General features: G+C 50.1%; 1 protein-coding gene across 3 annotated transcripts in view; it reads left to right on the forward strand.

The window, feature by feature from the left end:
* Positions 1-561: 561 nt before the first annotated feature.
* The window catches only part of MMEL1 (membrane metalloendopeptidase like 1), a 36,098-nt gene continuing 12,902 nt past the window's right edge, over positions 562-23,757 (forward strand). Inside the window, exons 1-8 of one of the 3 annotated variants that reach the window (XM_087445827.1) lie at positions 562-736; positions 17,226-17,303; positions 18,123-18,182; positions 19,086-19,247; positions 19,489-19,578; positions 21,260-21,346; positions 21,865-21,983; positions 22,564-22,629. In XM_087445827.1, the coding sequence (XP_087301953.1) occupies positions 583-736; positions 17,226-17,303; positions 18,123-18,182; positions 19,086-19,247; positions 19,489-19,578; positions 21,260-21,346; positions 21,865-21,983; positions 22,564-22,629 (816 nt within the window). In that variant the 5' untranslated portion in view covers positions 562-582. Of the gene's footprint in view, positions 737-17,225; positions 17,304-18,122; positions 18,183-19,085; positions 19,248-19,488; positions 19,579-21,250; positions 21,347-21,864; positions 21,984-22,563; positions 22,630-23,757 lie in introns of all 3 variants that reach the window. The other 2 variants (XM_004425506.3, XM_087445826.1) reach the window with 2 other exon arrangements.

Below are 23,757 nucleotides of genomic sequence, written 5' to 3' on the forward strand. Positions count from 1 at the left end.
ACTGGCTCCTGGGCTCCAGGTAAGAGAGGTGGGCAGGGAGCCTGGTGGCCCGAGTCACCCCGCGGAGGGCGTCCCAGCTCCAGGACCCCCTCAGCAGGAGGCCCAGGCGGCCTCCACCACAGAAGCTCCTGGACGAGCACAGGAAGCTGGGCATCCCGGGTCCAACCTGCTCACCTCAAGCTGTGAGCAGAGTGGTCTCCGGACCACCCCCTGCCAGCAAGCCAGCTTGGAGAGGCCAACCTCAGGGAGAGACTGCCGCCGCAGCCAGCAGGCTGGGCCTCCCCCCACCGTCGGGCACCCCTGGGGCTCAGAGACTCCGGTCCAGGGAGAGTGCGGAAGGCCCTGAGACTTGGGTGTGAGGGCTGGGGGGTGCACTGGGCGATGGAGAGAGGGGCTGAGCATCCCGAAATGACCCAGCACCTGCTCCCGGGCAGGGTCGGTCCTTGCCAGCCCCGGGCAGGGCCTCAGAAGCTGCACACTGCGTCTCCCCTGCCCTGGCATTCCCCCGCTGGGTGGACGCCACCCATGCCCTTGGCCTTGGGGTCACTCAGCTGTGCACTTTCCCCGTCTAGAGACTTGGTGATGGGGAAGCCCGAAAGCCCAGTAGGGATGGCGGAGATTGCTGGCCGGTCAGGGCAGAAGCACCGACGCTTCCTGGAGGGGGGGCTGCTGCTGCTGCTGCTCCTGGTGACGGGCGCCCTGGTGGCCCTGGGCTTCCTCTACGCCAACAGCAGAGGTGAGTGAGGGCGCCGCCTCCCCCCAGGCCCACCCCCAACCTCCGAAGGGTCTGCGTGCACGCCCACCCCGGACAAGCCAGCCCTGTCAAATGGAGCAGGCGGGGTCTGCCCTGGGCACCGGAGGCTGCAGGGCTGTGCTGCAGACCCGAGAAGAGGGCACTGACCTGCGGGGGCCAGGGACCCCTTCCAGAAGGCTCTGTCCAGGTGCAGGCTGGCGCACAGCTGGTTCTGCAGGCTCTGAGCCTGCGGGCCTCTGCGGGACGCTTGAGATGCCGCAGACCAGGTCCCCCGCCCCATCCGCACGGCCCCCTCCCCTCCAGCTGGAAGCGTAGCCCACTGCACAGCGCACTGCAGTTCCCGGCCGGCCCAGCAGCAGGAGCCCACACTCCAGTGCTGGGGACCCGTGGCGCAGTGTCCCTCCCGCTGGCCCGGGCTCACCTGCCGCCTCCATGGCCGCCACCCTGAGGAAGGGACCTGCTGGGATCCTCCTCCCCGGGTCCACCGGGTCAGGGGGCCTCACGGCTTTCCCAGACAGGCTCTGCTTATTGCCAGACGGTAGGGAGGGGCCAGGCTGGGGTTCCAGAGACATGGGGGCACAGCCGGGGCTGCCCCGCAGGAACACCTCCCACTCGCAGTCCCTTCCCCATCCCCCCCAGGCCAGCATGGGGGAGCCAGGACTGTCCCCCTCTCGGGTCAGGGACACAGCGGGGGGCTCACGTGCATGCACCTGGGCACCAGGCAGCCCCAGTCAAATCCCAGCTGCCCCCTGCTGCACAGCCTCGGGGGGCACATCCACCGCGTGCACACAGGCCAGTGGGTGCGGTGCGCGCCTCCTGAAGGCGAGTGGGCTCAGGACTCAAGAGAATCTGTAGAAGTGCTCACCTCGGCGCTCTCAACAATAGAGCATCACAGCCTTTGTTACTTAAACGTTCCCCCCCTGGCTGGAGCCCTCCGCACCACAGTGGGACCATCATCCATCACTGGGCAAGGCTGTTTCTGTGAGCCGGAAGTGGGTGCAGCCTATGGATGTGGTGGGTGTCCCCTACTAGGGCTGCTCCCACCTGACCAGTTGCCTGGCTGGACCCTGCCAGCCGCTGTGGTCTCCGGCCCCTCCGGGTCTCCTGCCAGGATAGGTAGGCGCTGCCAACTCCCTGGGCACCAGACGGGGAAGAGTCGCTTGCTGCACGGAGAGCCCTGGGGAGCCCAGACCCCAGGGCACCTCTGCCCGGGGCTCCCCGGGCTGAAAACGCCTGGTTTACAGGCTTCCAGGGGATCGGCCTGACCCCCACCACAGCTGTGGGGCGCAGGGGGCCCCTGTCCTCTTCTGGGTGGTGCTGAACAGTGTGAGCCAGCCCTGACCGGAGGGACCCTCCCTGCCCAGTCTGCCTCCTCCTTGCGGTCCCCTAAATAAAAGTGAAGTCTCTGCCAGGGCTCCTCAGTCAGGACTCCTGTGCCCCCACCCCAAAAAATGACCCCACAGCTGACCTCTGCCTCAGGTCCTGCTGGAGCTCATGGAGGGTTTATATGCAGTGTTATTGTTTATTTCTAAGTAGTTTCCCGTTTCCACTATAAATTTTTTTTCATTAATTCATAAGTTATTTAGAAATTTTTTTTAATTTCCAGATGCTTGAATATTTTTTTAGTTACGTTTTTTTACTGGTCTCTAACAATTGCATCATTGTCAGAAACCATGGTTTATGTGATACTGATTCTCTGACACTTGCTGGGGCTGGCTTTGGAGCTAATATGTGGTCAGTTTTATAAATAATCTGTGTGTGCTTGTGGAACACACCCAGCCACTAAACGTTGGATGGAAGTGGAGATACAGATACAGATATAGATGTATCCATTAGATCCATCAGATCTTCTGTATATTTGCTTTTTTTCATTTTCTTGATCTTTCAATTACTGAAAAATGTGTGTGTTAACCTCTTGCACTAACAAACTATCCATTTTCCTTGTAGTGGTGTCAAGTATTCATTTACCTAATTTAAGGCTACATTATTATGTGAATACAAATTTAGAATTAGTTTATCTTCCACTACGTAAAATTATACAGTGACCCTTTCTATCTTAACAATACCTTTTGCCTTAAGTTCTGTTTTGTTTTAAATTCAGTTTTGTCTGACGTGAATGTAACTACTCAGCAGTATTTGCTTACTCTATTTTTTTCATTCTTTTTCTTTGAAACTTTTTGTGTCTTTAGTTTCAGATGTGTCTCTTGCAACAGTGTATCGCTGGATTTTGGTCCCAGTCTTTCCTGGAGGAGTCAGTCTCTGTGCTCACTGTGATGACTGAGACGGACGGTTTTCTGTTGTGTTCTTTTGTGCTTCTTTTGCCTCTTTTTGTCTCTTTTCTTGCCTTCTTGTGGATCGATCTATTATTTTTCACTCCATTTCCCTCAACTAGCTTGGAAGTTTTGTATTTCTATCCTTTTTATGGTTATCTTAGATGTTTTGCTTTAATATTTGTTATTTTAAAAGTTATAGATAAACCTGTTTCAGAAAATCAAATGTTTTTATAAAAATTACCATGTGATATATAGTCCCATGCCTGCAGTCCTACCCATCCTAGAATTCTGCTCCTCACAAGCAGCCATATTTGTTGTCTAGTGCAGAGGTCGGCAAACTATGGCCCATGGCCAAATCTGGCCCTCTGCCTGTTTTTGTCAGTAAAGCTTTATTGCAAGACCACTGCACCCATTCATTTATGTATTGTCCATGGATGCTTTCATGCTATGAGAGCTAAGTTGAATAGGTGAGACAGAGTCTGAATATGGCCCACAAAGCCAAAATACTTGCTATCTGGCCCTTTATAGAAAAATATCGCCAACCCCTGGACTGGAGTGTCTTCTCATGTCCTAGACCTGGTCTTTGAATCCCTCCATCTTTATTATCCATGTTAGATCACAGGGAGGGATTATAAGATTGTGGTTAACACCCACCCAGGCTCCTAAGTCTGACAGCCTGGCTGGGCATGCCAGCTCCCCCAAATCCTAGCCGTGTGACCTGGGAAGTTTTCGTTCATACCTCTGTGCCTCAGTTTCCTTATCTGTGAAGTGGAACATAACATAGTACATATGTTAGGGGCTTACTTGAAGTTTCAATGATTTAATACATCAATAACACTTAGAAAAATGTCTGTCATGCTGTTCATGATCAGATTTAATAATAAAATATCAGATTTTGTCATTGACCCACTGTCAATATTATTATTGATGCCCTGAACGGAAGGCAGATTTAGCTCCTTAAGCCACCCAGGCCCCCATCCTCCCAATATAGGTATATCATTGCTTTTGGATAAATCCCTATTCATCATTTACGGTATTTCTACTGAGTGAATATTTTCACAGCTGAACTATGAAGAATAGTCGGATTATATTTCCTTTCCTTGTTATTATTGTGGTTCCTTATTAATAGCTACCTTAAGGAGTTTCCTTTTTTCTGTCAAATTATTTTATCACAGATCTATCTTTATCCATCTCCAATATCAACCTCATTCTTGTGAAACATATTTTAGTTAATTGTGGGATGCCGTAACATGCGGCTTGAGTACAAGGTACTAATAGTTCACAAACAGCACTTATTGTTAATTACTTTAGAGGTAAGTCCATTCAAAATGACATTTCGAAATCTTAAAATTCTTTTCTTATCCTTTCTGATCTTTTCTCAAAAGTGAGCAGGTTTTAATGTTGCACAAATAGTTACAATTCGCTGTCTCCTGCAAAAGCTTACACACTTGAGTGAAGAAGTCCTGTGACAGCGTCTAAACTGAAACACGGCCCAGAGCCTGTTTACACCGAGTGTGTGGTCCTGGTGACTTATTCCACCTCAGCTCAGGTTTTGCTCTTCTAATAAGAGGACATTAGGCTGAAGCTCTGAGCTCCTGTTCTCTCTGAAAGCCAGTGAATCTATAAATCTGCAAAAGAGGATCATTGGTGCTCCACATCTCAATTATTAGGTGGTTATCTGGTGTGATGATATGGTTTGAGCCTACACAAATATAAGGTTTATAATTATCAGAATTTCATGACTTCTAGATCTAGGTGAGCCTTACCAGGCTCTCTCACATTATTTTTTTTAAAGAGCCGTTCCCAATGCTGTTCATTCTTTATATAAATCCAAATTCCCATCTGGCATCATTTTGATTTTCCCTGAAGAACTTCCTTTAACATATATTGTAGTGCAAGTGTGCTGGAAATGAGTTCTTTCAGCTTTTGCCTGAAAAAGCCTTTATTTCATCTGCATTATATAGATACAGACTAGATAGATAGCTAGATAGCTAGATAGCTAGGTAGATAGGTAGATAGATAGATAGATGATAGATCAATCCGGGTATAGCCTTCTGGGTTAACTGGGTTTTTGTTTCCCTCAGTCGCTCCATTGCCTTCTGGCTCTCATAGTTTCTGATGAAGAGTCTGCTCTAATTCCTATCCTTGCTCTTCTGTCTGTAATGTTTCATCTTTTTTTGGCTGCCCTCAGATTTTTCTCATTATCTCTGGTTTACAGCAGTTTTACCATGATATGTCTAGGGGTTGGGGATGTGTGTAAGTGTTTTGGTATTTATGCTGCTTGTGTTCTTTGGAATTTGGGTTTTTTTCTTTGGAATTTGTATCACTAATTTTGGAAAATTCTCAGCCATTATCTCTTCAAATATTTCTTCTGTCCCTTTCTCTATCTCTCTCTTTCTGGGACTCTACATACATGTCTGTTGGACGTTTTATTATCGCACAGTATTTGGGTGTTCTGTTCAGTTTTGGTTCACTCTTTTACTCTTTGTGATACAGTTTGAAGAGTTTGACCCTAATTAGTCTTCAAGTTCACTGGTTCTTTCCTCGGATGTATCCAGTGTCCTGGTCAGCCAGTCAAAGAAATTCTTCCCCTCTAATAATGCACTATCTGTTCATGCATGCTATCCACCTTTTCCATTGGATCCTGTAACATAACAATCACAGTTATTTTGAAGTCCTTCTGTGACAGTGCCAATATCTGGGCTATCTCTGTGTCTAGTTCTATTGGTTACCTTATCTTGTGGAAATGGATTACTTTTTCTTGCTTTTACATGTGTGTCTCATACATTTTTACTGAATGCTGGACATCATGGGAGGAAGAGCAGAGACTGAGATAGATTGTATGTGCACCCAGAAATAGGCACACTTGTTCTTCTGTCAGTGTGTTAGTGTGAAGGATTGAATTAATCTGGTCAGAAGTTGGTTGGGTTTTGTTTTTGCTACTTTTGCCCTCAGTGCACCACAGACTTCAAATTCCTCCGGCATCTGGGAGGAATGGGCTACTACACCTTGTGCTTAGAGAAGCGGGCCTAGGCTTCTTTAAGGCTTTCCTCTTGTTCCTGCTCCAGCCTCAGCAGCTTTCAGCAGTCTCTGGATGCCTGTGACACAGAGGGGGCTTCTCTCCATGCATTTGTCCCTCCGTGAATGGTAGGTTGCTGTTGCTCCTCAGTTCTAGGCTCATGCTGGGGGCAGGAGATCTCTGATGTCCTGGCCCAGTCTCAGTCTTCAGCATGTCTGTTTTGCCTGGGCTCTGCAGTGGAGCTGTCTCAGCATCCTTGCCCCAGTTCCCACTTCCATCAAACTGCCTTATCCCTGAGTTCCCTGCCCCTCTTCTGGTGGCAGCAGACCTCAGCCTGATGTCAATCTAAGATCCTGGGCCCACAGGGGTCTCCTGTCCCTCTCCTGTGGGCAGAGGATTTTTACTTCTGACCCTCCTCCAGACCACGGATTTTCGCTGGTTCACTACCCTTCCTCCAGTGACTTAACGCTCTTGCTCCTAACAAGAGGAGGGTTCTGGCAAGCAGGAGGAGCCTCGTGCTTACACCTCAGGAGAAGTGGATAACCTGCATGCCTGTGCCACTGAGGGGGGCTGACTCTGGTCTTCTGAGACCTGCCCCCAATCTTTCTCATCAGCACCTGGTAAAGGCCCCTGGAAAGAATTTGTGAGTGAGTGCAAAATCCCCTTATGCTGGGGCTCCCAGCTATTCCAAACTGACAGGCTAACTCACACTTGGCCTTTAAAAATTTGTTAAAATTTTATCTGATTTCTTCTTACCCACTTGTATCATGACCATCTCTTACTCCTGGGTCCTGTCAAAAATGAAACAATCTCATCTCTGCTTGGAGGGGCTTGCCACTCTCTGAAACTGTTTTCCTGGTTGCCTTCTGACCTCAGATCCTAGATGGGCTCCAGAAAAGTTGTGATTTCTGTAGATTATCTGTATTTTTCTTGTTTTTAGGATGGGAATGGTATTCTATGTGGCTTTTGATGTCCAAAGCAGAATGCAGAACTACTCTACCTTAAATTTGTATATGCATATTTAACTTAGGCGTAGTGGTTAAGTGCACACACCCTGCTGCTGGAGGCCTGGGTTCGGATCCCGGGCACGCACCAACACACCGCTCGTCAAACCATGCTGTGGCGGCATCCCATATAAAGTAGAGGAAGATGGGCACAGATGTTAGCCCAGGGCCAGTCTTCTTCAGCAAAAAAAAGGGGAGGATTGGCATGAATGCTAGCTCAGGGCTGATCTTCCTCACAAAAAAAGAAAAGAAAGTTTAATTCTTCTCATTCTGCACCCTGGTCACATATTATTGTGGATAAGTACTTGGTTTCTATCTTATTTTTTGTTTACTGCACATCAGTAACATTGTTTAATACAGTCAACATTAATTTAGTTTTTCCCACATCCTAATCCATTTCTTTGCTCATCATTCTTCTTGCATCTCAGGCAGTCCTTATGAAATAATTTTTCTTCTTTTTGAAGTACATACTTTTGGAGCCTCCTATTCAAAGTGTGGTCCGTGGACCAGCACTGTGAGCCTCACAGGGGAGCTTGTTAGAAATTCAGAATATCAGGGCCCACCCCAGATCTTCTGAATTAGAATCTGCATTTAAACTCCAAGTAATTCATCTGCACGTTAACATTTAGGAAGCCCTGATTTAGGACAGTGTTTGCTGAACTTGCTTGATAATCAGAATAACCTAGGGCAACTGTTAAAAATCCCCACCTTGGGCCCTGTCTCAGTCTGCTCAGGCAGTCACAACAAAATACCATAGACTGGGTGACTTAAACAATAGAAGTTTATTTTCTCACAGTATGGAAGTTGGAAGCTTAACATGAAGATACTATCCAGTTCAGCTCCTGGTGAAGGCTCTCTTCTCGGCTTGCAGACGGCCACCTTCCTGCTGTGTCCTCACATGGTGGACAGAGAGAGTGCTGGTGTGTCTTCCTCTTCTTATAAGGGCACCAGCCCTATCAGATCAAGACCCCATCCTTATTGCCTCATTTAACCTTTATCACCTAGTCAGAGGCCCCATTTCCAAATAGTCACATTGGAGGTTAGGGCTTCAACATATGGACATGGAGGAGAAGACACCACATTCAGTCCATAACAGCCCTCACCCTGGGTGGGACCTCCAAATCTGTACTATAACCTCTCTTGTGATCAGGCAAGTTTGAGGAGCATTGCTTTAAAATAATCTTTCAGGCATAAACTCTTAGTTTTTGTTTATTTGAAAATAACTTTACTTAGCACTCATCCTTCAGTGATAGTTTCACTGGTTAACCAGACCTGGGCTTAGTTGTTTTCTCCCAATATCTTGACGATTTGGTTTCACTGTCTTCTGACTTTCATTGCTGCTGTTCAGAAATCAGGTACAACCTCATTGTCATTCTTTTGTCAGGTGAACTTTCTATCCCTCTGAGCTGTTTTCTCTGTCCTTGGTATTCTGCATTTTTACCATGAGACATCTAGCTATGAAATTCCTTTATTTAATCTGCTTTGGATCTGTCATGATTCCTGAAACTGAGATTAATAACATTCATTGATTTTGTAAAATTGTAGCCTATCTTTTTGAATATTGTGTCTCCCACATTATCTCTTTTCTCTCCTTCAAAAATTCTGATTACGTACATGCTCAATTTTTCTCACTCTATCCTCCGTGACCTTTTGGGAAAAGTTTCCGTCTCTTTGACTTTGTCTTGCATTCTGGGAAAATTTTTTAGAACTGCATTCCAATTCACTAAATCTCTCTCCAGCTCTGTTATATCTGCTACTTAACACATTCGCTTTTGGTGTTGTTTTTTTTTTAATTTAATCTCAGCAACTACATTTTTTTTGTTTCTAGAATTTCCAATTGATTCTTTTTAAAGTTTATTCTTTTTAAATGTTACTTGCCCTTGTTTTCAATTCTTTCTTTTATGTATTTTAATATTTCAAATATACTTGGGTTATTTTCTGCATCAGCTAGCTATAGCTGCCTAACAAACCATCCTAGCACTCAGAGGCTTAAAACCACAATTGTTTATCATGATGCACATCTGTAGTTGGCTGGAGGTCAGCTGATCTAGGTTGGGCTCTGCTGCATGGCTCTCGTCCATGAATTTCATCCTCCTACGAGGAGGAGCAAGCAAGCCTGGGCGTATCCCTGTCCTGCCATAAGTTCAAGAGAACAAGTGACAACACACAAGCCCTCTTAGGGCACAGGCTCAGAACTGGAATATGTCATTTCTGCCTCATTCTGTTGGCCAAAGCCAACCACATGGGCAAACCCACAGTGAAGAGAGGGGGGATTGTCCTCTTCCCGTCAGTGGAAGCAGCTGCAAAGTCATGTGGCAAAGGCGTAGACACAGAGACACAGAGTCAAGATTTGGGGCCGTGATGCCATCTTCCACACAATCTGGATCAGATAATCTCAAAATATGAAATCCTTGGGATTCCAGTTCTGCTGCTTGCTGTTTCTCACTCATGGAAGCTTGTCTTTTCATAAACATAAACCCATGTTCAAATTGGCTTTGTCTGTGAGAATCCTGTGTTACTCGGGCTGATAAAATTTCCCTCTGGAGAATATGAGTTTTTGTTTCCATCAGGCACCTTGGGAGGCTACCAGCCTTGGAGAGACTGCTTAGAATTAATTTCTCTGAGGTTTCCTTGACCACATGGTCATGTAAACACATACCCGACACCTGCATGACAACCAGCCTCTGATTATACATTCTCTGGGGAGGATGGTTATTTTCCACCCAACAAAGTTCTTCATAACCCTCTTTTTTTGAGATAGAAAGAGAGACAGGAAGAGGAGGGAGAAAGAGAGAGAAAAAAACTTATTTAAATCAAGGCCAACCTTTAGGAAAACAAAGCTTTCAGAGGAAATGTCAAAATTATTTTTTTTAATGTAGAGTGTCTGAAAATAGTTGGCATTTTACACAAGTTATTCAAGAAAATGTAAAAGAACAGAGAGTAGATCACATGTCAATTGGGTATTAAGGAGAGCTACTCCCTTCTGGAATCATGAAGGAGAAAAATATCATTGTGTGGGGTCTGTTTGCTGTGGTTCCTGATGATCCTATTTTAGCAGTAGAGGTGGGCAATTTCTATTCAGTCTTTGTGTCACAAGGGGCTTGCTGTTTTGCTTTTTCTCTTGCTCAGAACAAAGAATATGGGGGCTGGAAGTCCAAACTCTGCCACTCACCGGTGACGTGACCTTGAGTGTATCACCCCACGTCCCTGTTGGTTTTCTCAACAGGACAGTGGAGATTGTGACCCTCACAAGCTTCTCTTGATTCTTAAATGAGGCAGTGTAAGTTAAAGGGCAATGTGGAAAACCACAACTGTCTCGTCTAAGTCTGGGAAATGTTGCCTCAAGAGCCCACTATATCCTCAGGCAACTCCTGAGCTGTAACAGCTGATAAATTTGCCCCAGGAGTTCCCCAACCAGCAGGTTATGGCAGCCTGTGCTGGGAACTGTGGAGGAAATGGAAGAGGGGCATGAGCATGAAGGAGGCGTGGACTTCCCTCTTCAGTTTTGGTAGCTTGTTTTGGATATGTCTGACTAGACTGGAAGCAAATTAATCAGAGGCATTGTTTGGGTCTCCCATAACACTTGATTCACCCTATCTACCTTTATTTTCTCTTTCTGGTGCTCATCATTCCTTCCCACCCATGCGGGCTTCCAACTAGTTTTGTGCTCTTTCTGTGTGGAGATGTTTCTTTAGTATATGTTGCAGTGCACGTGTGATGGAGACAAATCTCTCAGCTTTTATCTGAAATGTTTTATTTCACTTTCGATTTTTAAATGTTTTTGCTGGGTATAGAATTCTAAGTTGCTAGTTCCTTTTTCTTTCAAGCATTCAATCAAGAGTTCATTCCATCACTTTCTGACCTCCATTGCTTGTGATGAGAAGTTGGCCATCATTCTTATTGTTTTTCCCCTGAATGTAATGTTTTTTTCCCTCTGAATGTTTTTAAGACTTTCTTTATCTTTAGTTCTTGGTACTTTGACTATGATGCTGCTATGTGTGGTTTTCTTTGTATTTATCCTGCACTTCTTGGATATGTATGCTTGTATCTTTTGCCAATTTTCAAAAATACTTGGCCATCACTTCTTCAAAGATTGCTCTGACCCATACCATCTGTCCTCTGCAACTGTGGTTACACATATGTGAAGCCATTTAATATTGTCCCACAGGTCTCAGATCCTCTGTTCAGGTTGTTTTGAAAATAATTTTTTTAAATGTAGAACAGTTTTAGGTTAGAATTATTGCAAAGATAGTACAGAGTTCCCGTATACTCCACACCCAGTGTCCTGTTATTAACATCTTACATTAGTATAATATAATCTTGATATATTACTATTAACCAACCCCTACTTTATTCAGATTTCCTCAGTTTTTCCCTCATGTCCTTTTCTGTCCCAGGATCCTATCCAGGATACCACATTACATTAAGTTGTTGAATCTCCTTAGGCTCCTCTTGACTGTGATGGTTTCTAAGATGTTCTTTGTTTTTATGATCTTGACAGTTTTAAGGAGTATTGGCAGGTGTCTTGTAGAATGTCTGTCGATTGGAATTGGTCTGATGTTCTTCTCATGATTAGACCATGGTGATGTATTTGGGGAGAAAGACCACAGATCAAGGGTACATACTTTCAGTGACTTATCACTGTTGATTTTAACGTTGATCACATAGCCTGAGGTGGTGTTTGTCAAGGGTCTTTTTACCGTAATTACTTTTCTCCCCCCTCTTTCCATTCTGTCCTCTTTGAAAGGAAGTCACTATGTGCAGCCCGCACTCAGCGGGTGGGGAGTTATGCTCCACATCCTTAGAGGTGAAGTAGCTACATAAACTACTTGGAATTCTTCTCTATGGGAGATCTGTCTATTCTCACTCATTTATTTATTCAATAATTTATTTATGTCAGTATAAACTCATGGATATTTATTTTGCACTTGGAGTTATAATCCAATACAACTTCATTTTATTGCTGAAATTGATCTGACTTTGGCCCCTGGGGCCTCTGTCAGTTGGCTGCTGTAGCCCTTTGACATGCCCCCCATCACTGTGGGTTTGGGGTTTTGTGGGGGTAGCACTTTATTACTTTCTAACACTATAAGATGTCCCAGGCTCATTTGTATATTTCCTTCCCCAGTTATAGAATCAACCATTTCTCCAACCATCCCTGGTTCCTTTTACTGCATAATGGTATTAGAAATCAAGATCTGGGTGCTAGGTGTGCTCATTGCTACTAGATTGTTGTTGCTTCCAGTCACTCTCAGCTGAAAGAGCAAGGAGCATGTGTGTGCTAACTCGTAGGTAAACATATTATCTATATTTGTATACATAACAATCTCTATCTATATTAAGCTAAAGATGAGTTTATACTGTGTCTCCAACTCTGATCCATCACGACATGGATCGTTCTAGCCTCCTCCCCTTGCTTATCTGTCACCTCCCAGTGCAACGGTGATCAGCCTGGCCATCTGCTATCCATTTGCTTACTCATTCAATTCCAGTGTACACATATTGTGGTTTCAGAATTGTTCACTCGTGTTCTCATGGGGAGCAACTTTATCAACTAGAGTACAGCACTATGCACAGTTCATTTCACCTTTAGTCTCACAGACTCTGCTCATTTCCAAAGTGACTGAGGTCAGCATCTTCTTCCCCCACCCCTTTCAGTGAAGTTATTTCATACACTTGTGATACATTTAGATTCTCAGGCTGCGTTTCATCCTGGGATCCCCTGACCTCCTAAATGTTTTTTTTTAATTTGCATACATTAAGGTTTACTCTTTGTGCTGTAAAGTTCTATGGGTTTTGACAAATGTTTAATATATTCTATTCACCATTACAGTATTACACAGAATAGTTTCGCTGCCCTAAAATATCCCTTGTGCTTCATCTAATCTACATCCTCCACCACCACCCCTGCTCTGCACCCCCGCCAGACTCCTGGCAATCATTGTTTACTCCCTCTGTGGTTTTGTGTTCCCAAGGTGTCATATAATTGGAATCATACTGTATGTAGCTTTTTCACTTAGTAATATGCACCTTAGATTCATCTTTTTGTGACTTGATAGCTTATTTCTTTTTATTGCTGAATAACAGTTCCATTGTATAGATGTAATACAGTGTATTTGTTCATTATCCTAGTGAAGGACATCATGGTTGCTTCCAGTTTTTTGAGATTATGAATAAAGCTGCTATAAACATTCACATTCAGGTTTTTGTGTAGACGTAAGTTTTCAAATCAGTTGGGTAAACACCTAGGAGTGGAATTGCTGGATCATATTGTAAGACTGTGTTTGGTTTTCTGAAAAACTGCCAAACCGTCTTCCAAGGTGTTGTACCATTTTTCATTCCCACCAGCAGTGAATGAGAGTGCCCATTGCTCTACAGCCTTGCCAGCAGGTTATGTCATCCGTCTTTTGGATTTTAGCCATTCTAATAGGTGTATAGTTGTATCTCATTGACTTTTAATTTACAATTCCCTAATAACAAATGATGTTGAGCATTTTTTATAGGTTTATTTTCCAACTGTGCATTTTCTTTAGTGAGATCTCTTTTCATATCTTTTGCCCATGTTTTAATTGGGATGTTTGTTTTCCTATTGTTGAGTTTTAAGTGTTCTTTGTACGTTTTGGATACAAATGTTTTATCAGATATATGTTTACAAATATTTTCTCTCAGTGTGTGGCTCATCTTTTTATTCTATTAACAAGTCTTTCACAGAGCAGAAGTTTTTAATTTTAATAAAGTCTAACTCACTGATTTTTTTCTGTTATGAATCATGCTATTTGCATTGTATTTTAAAAGTCATCACCAAACCCAAGTTCATGTAGATTTTCTCCTATGTTTTCTTCAAGAAGTTTTATAGCTTTGCATATTACATTTATGTCTGTGGTTCATTTTGCATTAATTTTTGTGTAAGGTGTAAGGTCAGCGTGTAAGTTTTTTGGTTTGTTTTTATTTATGGATGTGCAATTGTTCCATTTTGAACATTTATTGAATGGCTATCCTTTCTCCATCGAATTGCCTTTGCTCCTTTGTCAAAGATCAGCTGACTATATTTGTGTGAGTCTATTTCTGGGCTCTCTACTCTGCTCCATTGACTTATGTGTCTCTTCTTTTGCCAATGTTATGCTGTCTTGGTTACCTGTACCCTTACAGTAAGTATTGGAATCAAGTAGTGTGAGTGTTCCAACTGCGGTCTTCTTCATTGTGCTGGCTATTCTATATCTTTTGCCTTTCCATACAAACTTTGGAATCAGTTTGCCAATATCTACAAAATAGCTTGCTGGGACTTTGATTGGGGTTATTTTGAATCTATAGATCAAGTTGGGAAGAATTGACATTTTGATAATATTATCTTCCAATCTGTTAACACAGAATATCTTTCCATTTATTTCAGTATTTTTTCATCAGTGTCTTGTAGTTTTCACATATAAGTCCTGTACATATTTTATTATATTTGTACCTAAATTTTCCATTTTTAGGTGCTATTATAAATGGTATTGTTTTTATAATTGAAAATTCCAATTGTTCAGTGCTGATATATAGGAAAACCTTTGACTTTTGTATATTAACCTGGATCCTATGACCTGCTATAGTCTCTTATTAGTTCCAGGAGTTTTTTGCTTGATTCTTTGGGATTCTCTACATAGACGATCATGTCACCTGCAAATAGAGTCCTATTACTTCCTTTCCTAGCTGTATACCTTTATTTCCTTTTCTTGTCTTATTGAACTAGCAGGACCCCCAGTACTATGTTGACTGGGTGGTGAGAGAGGACATCCTTGTTTTGTTCCTCTTCTTAGAGGACATCATCCAGTCTCTCACCAGTAACGATAATGTTAGCTCTGGGGTTGTTGTACATGTTTTCCTCTGTTCAGTTTTCTCATTCTTTTTCCTTTGTGCTTCAATTTGGATAATTTATATGGACCTATGTATATTGACACTAATTCTTTCTTTTGCTATATTGACTGTGCTGTTAAACTTATAAAATGAACTCTTCTCTTCTTGGGTTGCATTTCCATTCAGTTCTTTTTTGCAGTTTCCACGTATCTGGTAAAATTTACCATATGTCTACATATGTTTTCCATCTTTTGTATAAGACCCTTTAACTTAATTATCATTCATTTAAAGACTTTGCTAACTCTGACATCTGGTCACCTATAAGTCCACTTCTTTGGACTGTTTTGGCTTTTCTCTTGATTATGAGTCACATCTGCCTGCTTTCCATGTGGGAGGATTTCTCTCAGCTTTCCTGCCCTGCCCCTGCCTTCAGGTGCCACCACCATGCACTCAGGGAAGGCCCTGTGAGAAAAAACTGGCGGGTGAGACGCCAGCCCATATGCAGGTGCAAAAGGCTTGTTAAAAGTTCCTCCTGCTTCAGCTCCCCTTCCAGAGGAGTCTGCCTCTCCCCTGGTGACAGCCAGAGGTGAAAGCAGCCATAGGTCCCTCCTGTCCTGGGAAGGGCTTGTCCCTTTCTGGGATTCGGCTCACTAGGGCTCTTTGTCCTCAGCTCTCTGGTGGGTTTCTAAAAGTTCTTGGGTCGCCACTTCTCCAGTTTGTTCTCTATGTTAGGGTGGGAGCTAGGGTCTTGTTTAGACTTTCTGCGTCCTCACCAGAAGCAGAAATCCCTTCTCCTTCTTGTCTTCTCTTTGGCCAGAGCTCAGAGGTCCTTCTAGTCCCCTCTTTCACTGAGGGTGTGGCTCTTTGAGGTCCAGGGTCTAGTCCCTTGTCCTAAGGCTCTGGGTTCTGAGACCCGCAAACACCCGTGGGGCAGCCATGACAGCACCCACTTACCACTTAGTTTCTGGTTCCAGTCTGTGGCACTGTCCTTCTCTTCTCTGAAGCTCAGATTCACCTTTAAACAGTTTGCCTTAATATATGTATCCTGCAGCACTTTCCTCCTGTCTCTGCCAGACCTGGGCTCTGTGCGGGCGGGCTGTGTCGGACCCCTATTGGGGCACCAGCACCGGGCTGGCTTGTAATAATCAACAGATGTTGGATTAATGAGTGAATAAATCATGGATAAAAAGAGCAGCAATCAGGGGCCAGCCCCATGGCCTAGTGGATAAGTTCCACCCACTCTGCTTCAGCGGCCCGGGTTTGCAGGTTCACATCCCAGGCGGCAAACCTATATCACTCGTCAGCCATGCTGTGGGAGCATCCCATATACAAAATGGAGGAAGATTGGCAGAGATGTTAGCTCAGGGCGAATCTTCCTCAGCAAAAAAAGAAAAACAAGCAGCAATCAGCAGGTGGAGTAGAAACACCTCTCCCCACCCACCCCAGATCATGTTTCGTAGTTTTTTGAATGGCCAGGACCTCAGAGAGCACCCAACATTTTCGGGGCTTCCCACACTCTCTGCAGTCTCTGTGGCCGGGGTTGAACCAGGTCTTAGCCCTGCCCACAGCCCTGGCCTGGATGAGCCCCTGTTCCCTCCATGTGCCTCTCAGGTGGGGAAATTCAGCCACAAGCCAAGTCTGAGGGTGGCCAGGCCTGGCCTGCCCTCTCCCTGGACCTGATTCTCCCCTTCCCTCCACCTCGCCGCTCTGCACCCCTAAACTCTTCTCCAAGCTGACAGCCCACCCCGAAGACCCCAATGCTGAGGAGGCAGTGCCCTACCCCACCCCATGTGGCAGAGGGGTGGAGGGAAGGCGGCTCTGTGCCTTCAGCAGAACATGAAGGTGGAGGGGCTGGAGCTGAGGGTGGCTAATGGGTCAGAGAGGGACCCCCCCACAAGACATCCTTTCCCCTAAAGGAGCCTATTGTTCTTGCCTTGGTAGGACCCCAGGATCTGCCCACCTTGTGTGGGGGTGGCCCATGACCCCAAGGTAGAAGAGGAAGTCAGAGGGGACTTCTTTGGGGTGAAGGAAGCCCCAGGAACCCTCTGGGTCTGGCAGATGGCGGGGCCCAGGGAGGGTGGGGGTGGTGCTGGAGGGTGGGGATGACAAGCCAGGGAGCCCCCTCCCTGTCCCTCAGAGATGAGTTGTGCTGGGGTCCCTGCATCTTGCTTCCCTGGAGACCAGCCCTCACTATGGGAGGAGGGGCCTCCCCATGCAGGGAGCCTCCGGAGCACCCCAGGACCCCAGCCCTGTGGGACAATGCAGTGCCGTCCCAAGCAGGCCCCAAGGCACATGGAGCCAGTGGCTGGAGGCCACGAGCTGAATGCTGTGTTTCTCTCCAGGGAGGCAGCTGCCGCTCTTTACTGGCTGGCTTCGCTTCTCAAAGGAAGAGAAGACCATTATAGAACGAAAACCCCGAGGTAGTTCTGCCTTCCCCATAACACATGCCCGAGCAGCTGGGCTCGGAAACTGGGCCTCCTGTGGGCCAGGCCACTCTGTGGCAGGGCAGGGCAGGGAGCTTGCGGCCAGGCCAGGTTCCACTGCAAGCCAGGGTGTGTGGCAGGGGGGCGGGGCCCTGCCTGGGGCAGCCAGAGTCCCAGGGGAAGAGAGGACAGTGGCAGGGACATAGCCGTGAGCACCTGAACACAGGATGCTCCCTAGGCGGGGGGAACCCACGCGAGTTCCGCTGCAGCCCAGGCTCCAGGCACCGCCCCTGAGGCCAGGCAGGTGCACATTTCTACAAGCAGATGGTGCTGGGGGGCAAGGGTGTGCAGAGACGGGCAGTTCAGGCAGGCCGCCTAGGGGAGCTGGCCCCTGACGGGGTGAGAGCTGGTTGGGCAGACAGGCAGGAGGGCAGAATGGCCAGCTTCTCCCCTGGGTGTCTGGGGCAGCTGTGGGGTCAATGGAGGCAGAGATAGGTATAAAGGGGCTCCCAGGTCACTGCCAGGGTCAGGCCAGAATGAGGCTCACCCTCACTTAAGGACCCCGGCCTGGGCTACCTGGGGAGGACACGGGCTGCCCTCCAGACTTGCCCTCGGGGCCCCAGGCTGGTCCACCCACAGGGGCTAGAGGTGGCATTGAGGCCTGACCCCCACACAGCAGACACACCCCACCTTGCCTCCACCCATCCCCCACCCCTTTTCTGCCCCTTCCCCCCACCGGCACCGGCCCCAGCCCCCCCCCGCCCCACCTGTGCCCACCCCGCCTCTCCCTGCGCTCATGCTGCTCCTTGCCCGCAGCCATCAGACGGCCCAAGGAGATGAGCGAAGTCTGCACCACCCCTGGTTGCGTGATGGCTGGTAAGCCCCCTTCCCTCCGCCCTCACAGCCGGGCCCAGGGGCTGGGGGATTCCGGTGATGCTGGCACTGGCCCTGCCTGAGCCCAAGGGGGCAACCTGAGACGTGGCCGTGGGCTGCTGGGCCGACCCCGGCTCTGCACACAGGTGGAGACTCGGCTGTGGGTGGAGGAGGCGGGTTCTGCTCCCGCTTCTCGTCCCCATGTGCCCTCAGGAAGCCACCTCTGCGCCCCCTGAGGCCCCTGTGACCTTGAGGAAGCAGTGCAGGGACCCCAGGGGCTCCTTCCCGCATTTACAGAAAGAAAGGGCACACGGATGTGCATCATCTCTCAGGATTTCTCCCAGGAATTTGTCTTAAAATTGGGGGCCATATGCTGCTATTTGCCGAGGACAAAAAGCAGTGAAAATGGCGTGAAGAAACACTAGTGAACAAACTCAGAGACGTGGGGCTGTGGATGGACGCCCGTGGTGGTGCTTCCTGGAGGTCCCAGCCAAGTGGAACAGAATTCGAGGGAGGGTCCTGGGTGCCGCCCCCCCAGATACACTGACAAGTAAGGGGGCTCCAGGGGCAGAGTCAGGGTGAGTGGCTGGGGGCTCACAGGGCAGGCCACCAGCTGAGCACTCCCTGTGAGCCGCACGGTCTCCGCCCATCGCCTTGGCCTCTTGTCCCACTGCTGCGTCCTGGATTTGCAGACATGAAAACAGGACCAGAGAGGGCACGGGGGTCCAGGTGGTGCGGCTAGTAAGCGCTAGCCTGGAACTTGAATCCCCCACTTCCGACCTCCCTGAGGCTCAGAGAGGGTGACTAATGCCCCAGGAGCATACAGATGTGACTGAATATCCGACAGCCCGCCAGGCCGCCCACAAATGGTCTCCCCTCTTCCTCCTCACCCCTGGGGCTGAGCAGCCGCCAGGATCCTCCAGAATATGGACCCGTCCAGGGAGCCGTGTGACGACTTCTACCAGTACGCGTGCGGGGGCTGGCTGCGGCGCCACGTCATCCCCGAGACCAACTCCCGCTACAGCGTCTTCGACATCCTTCGCGATGAGCTGGAGGTCATCCTCAAAGGTGGGAGCACCGCCACCTTGAGGGGCGGAGCCGGGGTGAGGCCGAGCATCTGCCCTACCTGCGGGCGGCAAGGGGCCTGGGGGACAGCCTGCTGAGCTCTCCTCGGTCCAGTGGGCAAAGGGGGAGGGAACCCCCGGGTTAAAGGCCCAGCAGGGGCAGAGGGACCTCTCTCGATGAGTGTGGCGGGGTCACGGGGACCTTTGACCTCAGGCCTCTGTCCTGCTTTCTCCTCTGCCCACAGGGGTGCTGGAGAACTCCACCACCAAGGACCGGCCAGCCGTGCAGAAGGCCAAGATGCTGTACCGCTCCTGCATGAATGAGAGTGAGTGGGGTGGGGCTGCAGGAGGGGCCAAGGGGGCTGGCTGGTGGAGCTGCACCTGCTAGGACCCCACTCAGCTCCAGGACCCCACGGCCCCTGCAGCCTAGCAGAGTGGAGTGGGCGCCACTCAGGACTCATGCCAGAGGGGCTGTGTGCTGTGCCCCCCACCTGGCCACTGGGTCCAGGCTTCCCATGGGGCACGGACCTGCTGCAGCTGCCTGTGACCTCGCTTACAGCCTGACCCCAGAACAGGCCACACTCTGTTCAGTCAGGAGGAAGAGAATGAGGGGCCTGCCTGGGAGCCCCAGGGAAAGCTGTGTGTGTGTGCATGTATGTATGTATGTGTGTATGTGTGTGCATGTGTGTATATGTATTGTGTGTATACATGTGTGCATGTATGTGTGAATGTGCATATATGTATTGTGTATTGTTAAACACAAACATTATTTGTGACACTTGTTAAAGACAGTCGGGCAGACTTTATTCAGGACCACTGTGACATGGGGACCACTGCAGTGGGGTTTTGCAGTGGGAGAGAGAGATTGTACTCAACTCTAAATACAGCAGGGGCAAGTGGGGTTCATAGCCGAGCAGCAGGGTCGGGGGCAGTGGATGGAAAATGACTAAGAGTAACATCAGGGGTGAGGGGCAGTCCGGCTGAGCCCCCCTGACAGGAGTCTTGCTGAAGGCACCTGGGGGTGGTGGGGGATGAGGACCTGATCAGATACCCAGGGTGGGGGTCCTTGCTAAACTGGATTTTACAAGGCAGTGCACCGAGGGGCCCAGAAGAAGGTTCAGGAGCCTGACGAACGTTGGGTCAAGCAAAGAATCTTTGTCAGTGTGTGTGGTATAGTGTGTGTGTGTAGGTGTGCATGTATCTGTGTATGTGATCCATCGCTGGCAGCTTCCCTGAGTTTTGTCCCTGCTTCCCACCAAGGACCAGCCAGAGAAAATATGTCCCCAACCTGTCATGTGGGATGCCCGCTTCCAGCAGGTGCCCCCAGCTCCCCAGGAGAGGGGAGCCCCATCAGGGCACTCCTGGAGCCCCTTCTCCACCAGGAAGCTCCCCCTCTCCTCTGCCCGCCTTCGAGTCCCACCAAATCAAGTGAGGTGGCCAGCCATGCCCCTGCCCACCCTGAGGCCCGCGCTGTTCTCACTTGGGTGTCTCCCCTCCTTCGCACACTCTGCATTCCCACCCTCACTTTGTTTTTGAGTGAAGTTCTCCCAAGCTTCCTGCCAGATCATCACCGTCAGGTCTTACACTCCATCCAGCATGTTCTCCCACAGCGCTGGAGCACCCCCACCCTAGCCCTGAATTGGTCCCCCCCTCCCCTTCCAGAGTGCCCAGTGCCGCCAGTTCCTGCCCCTCTCTGAGTACCCCTGGGGGGCTCTGAGCCTTGCCTGCTCCTGGCCACAGGGCCTCCCTCAGGCTGGTTCACTCACCTGCTTGCAGCTCCGGGCCCGTTCCCCATCCCGCGCCGTGGCCTGTGCTTTCATGAGCCCCCAGACCCTTTCACGCCTGTGTCCTGTCTCTGCTCTTTCCAGGCCCTTCCGGGTCCTGCGCTGCAGTCTGTGACAGGAGGGTCGGGCTTTGCGCTGGGCATGTGGTGTCCCCGCGGTCTGTGTGATGGCGGTGTCACACCCACCAGGTGTCTGGGTAAGTGACCACTCCTTCCCTTCTCAGGCATCATAGAGAAGCGAGACTCTCAGCCCCTGCTGGACATCTTAGAGGTGGTGGGTGGCTGGCCGGTGGCCATGGACAAGTGGAATGACACCATCGGTAAGAAAGGCCGGGGCCTGGTGGCAGCCTCACACCGACAGGGGGACCCGGGGCTGGGGGCTCCTGGGAGCTGAGGCCGTCCAGGCCCATGGCAGGGAGTTTGCAGCTGCTGGTAGGATCCCTGTGGCTAGTCCCCTCCAGTTCTGCAGAGGGGCATCCCTTCCAGACCTCTAGGGAGGACTGGTCTCCCAGACCCAGGGCTCCTAGCTCGGGGCGTGTGCTCTACACTCTGCCCCATCCCTGACCCAGGGCAGATGCACGGGGCACACCAAGCAGCTGGCACCTCAGGCACGCAGCGCTGCTCTCAGGGCCCTTCTGGCCCCTGTGCACTGTTTGGGGACGCACGTCCCCCATGCCCCTTGGCCTCCAAGGCCCACAAATGTGCTCACCTCCCTGAGCTGCAGGGGTCCCCTGTGCCCTTCGAGCTCTGGGCTTAGGAGGCGGGGACTCGCGGTCTGACACGGGCTGGGCTGGGCGCCGGGGCCCGGCGGTCTCCAGCATGGGGCGCTGACCCCCAGGCCCCGGATGGGAGCTGGAGCAGCAGCTGGCCGTGATGAACACGCAGTTCAACAGGCGTGTCCTCATCGACCTCTTCATCTGGAACGACGACCAGAACTCCAGCCGCCACATCATCTACGTACGAGCCGCGCCGGGGGGCCGGGGTAGGCCAGGTCCCCGCGCCTGGCTGGGGGCTCTCACAGCGCAGTGGGGAGACGGCAGGGCCGTGGCCAGAGGGGCGGGCGAGCCCCGGTGTGCTCCCGGGGCCCTGCTCTAGTCTGGGTCTGTGATCTGGGGGCCCAGCCTCGACAATCTGGGTCCTGATCAGAGGGGTCCTGATCAAAGGGGCTGGCCCAGGTGCTGAGCTGGTTGTCAGCATGATCTGTCCAGGCCTTCGGCACTAGGGCAGGAAGCCTGACCTCAAAGAGCCACCAATGGCCACAGCTAGCAGGCCAACGGGAAGCCACGTGGTGAATGTCACACCACTCTGGGAGGGCGAGGGCATCTCAAGGCCGCTCAGGCCACCCTGCGGTCCAGCCCCACGGCCCTCCGCCCAGCACTCACAGAGCAGGGCTAGGGCACCGCGTGCCTGCAGCGCCCGCTTCCGGGTGGAGCACATGTTCCCATGGGCATTTGGGGGAGCGGTGGCAGCTGCCCGTCTCGGCCAGGCTGTGAGGCCCCCGGCTCTGCGCCCAGGTGCACACCCTCTGTGTCTCCAGATCGACCAGCCCACCTTGGGCATGCCGTCCCGGGAGTACTATTTCAAGGAGGGCAGCAACCGGAAGGTGAGTGGGCTGGACCCCGGGGCCCCTCACTCTGGGCGCCCTCCTCCTGTCACCTCAGGGCCCACCTGTGGCCCAGCTCCCTGTGTGTCACTTGACCATGCCCCCACAGCCAGCCTCTGTGAGCACCTGTGTGGGTCGCGCCCGGCGCTGAGGGCTGGGGACACAGATGGAACCTCCGCCTCTACCGCCATCGTAGGGAGTGTCCCTAAACACCCAGTGCTGGGCTCGGGGACAAGCTCAGCTCTGCCCTGCAGCCCCAAGAGGCACACCCTGCCATTCCCACCTCATCGGCGCAGGACTGCGGTCCACACAGCCGGCTTACTGCATGGGGCCTGAAGAGATCTGAAAGCAGGCTGCCCGGGCCCTGGGCCTGCTGCCTTAGCCATCCTGCTCCTGCACCAAGGGAGGAGAGAAACGAGGAACCAAATAGTGGCAAGGCAGGCAGGACTCGGGCAGCGGGGGGTGGAGGGAAGAGCCAGGGAAGGAAGGACGGGAGCAGAAGTGAAAAGGCAGGAGATGAGAAATGATGGGGAAGCAATATGGTGGGCCTCCCGGAGGAGGCAGGCTCTGAGCTAGGCTGTGAAGGATGAATCCAGCCAGGAGAAAAGACCAGTGTAGCCAAAAGAAGAAGCCATGGAGTAGGGCAGTGGGGCTGGGAGAACCAGATCAAGGGACCCAGCTCAGAGCAGCAGGGACTGGGGCATCCGGGAGGTCTCAAGCCCGGCAGCCATGGGTCAGACCAGGCAGCTGCCAGCGAGACATGTCAGCCCAGCCTGATGCCAAGGAATCAGAGGAGGTGGCCTCTGTGGTTCCTGCCTGCCAAGAGGAAAGCCTCTCCCAGGACGCAGCATGAAGAAGGCGGGTCCAGGAGGACATTTATCCTCAGGACCCAGTTCCTGACCCTTGGGCCGAGAGGAGCCTGACTAGGGCAGCCACCCTTCACTCTGGCACCCGACGGCCCTGGACATTTACTGCACACCCACTGTGTGCCCAGCACTTTATATGCAGCCCTGCAGCCCGGCAGGGTAGTCTCCCAGTGCCACGGAAGCTCAGGGACATGGGGTCACACGCAGGAGCGATGGGGTAGGGAGCCCAGCCCTGAGCCATCTGGGCGTGGCCTCAGTGCAG

Source organism: Ceratotherium simum, chromosome 22 (assembly GCF_057802395.1).
Source record: "Ceratotherium simum simum isolate JZ-2026a chromosome 22, ASM5780239v1, whole genome shotgun sequence".
NCBI classification, from domain to species: Eukaryota; Metazoa; Chordata; class Mammalia; order Perissodactyla; family Rhinocerotidae; genus Ceratotherium; species Ceratotherium simum.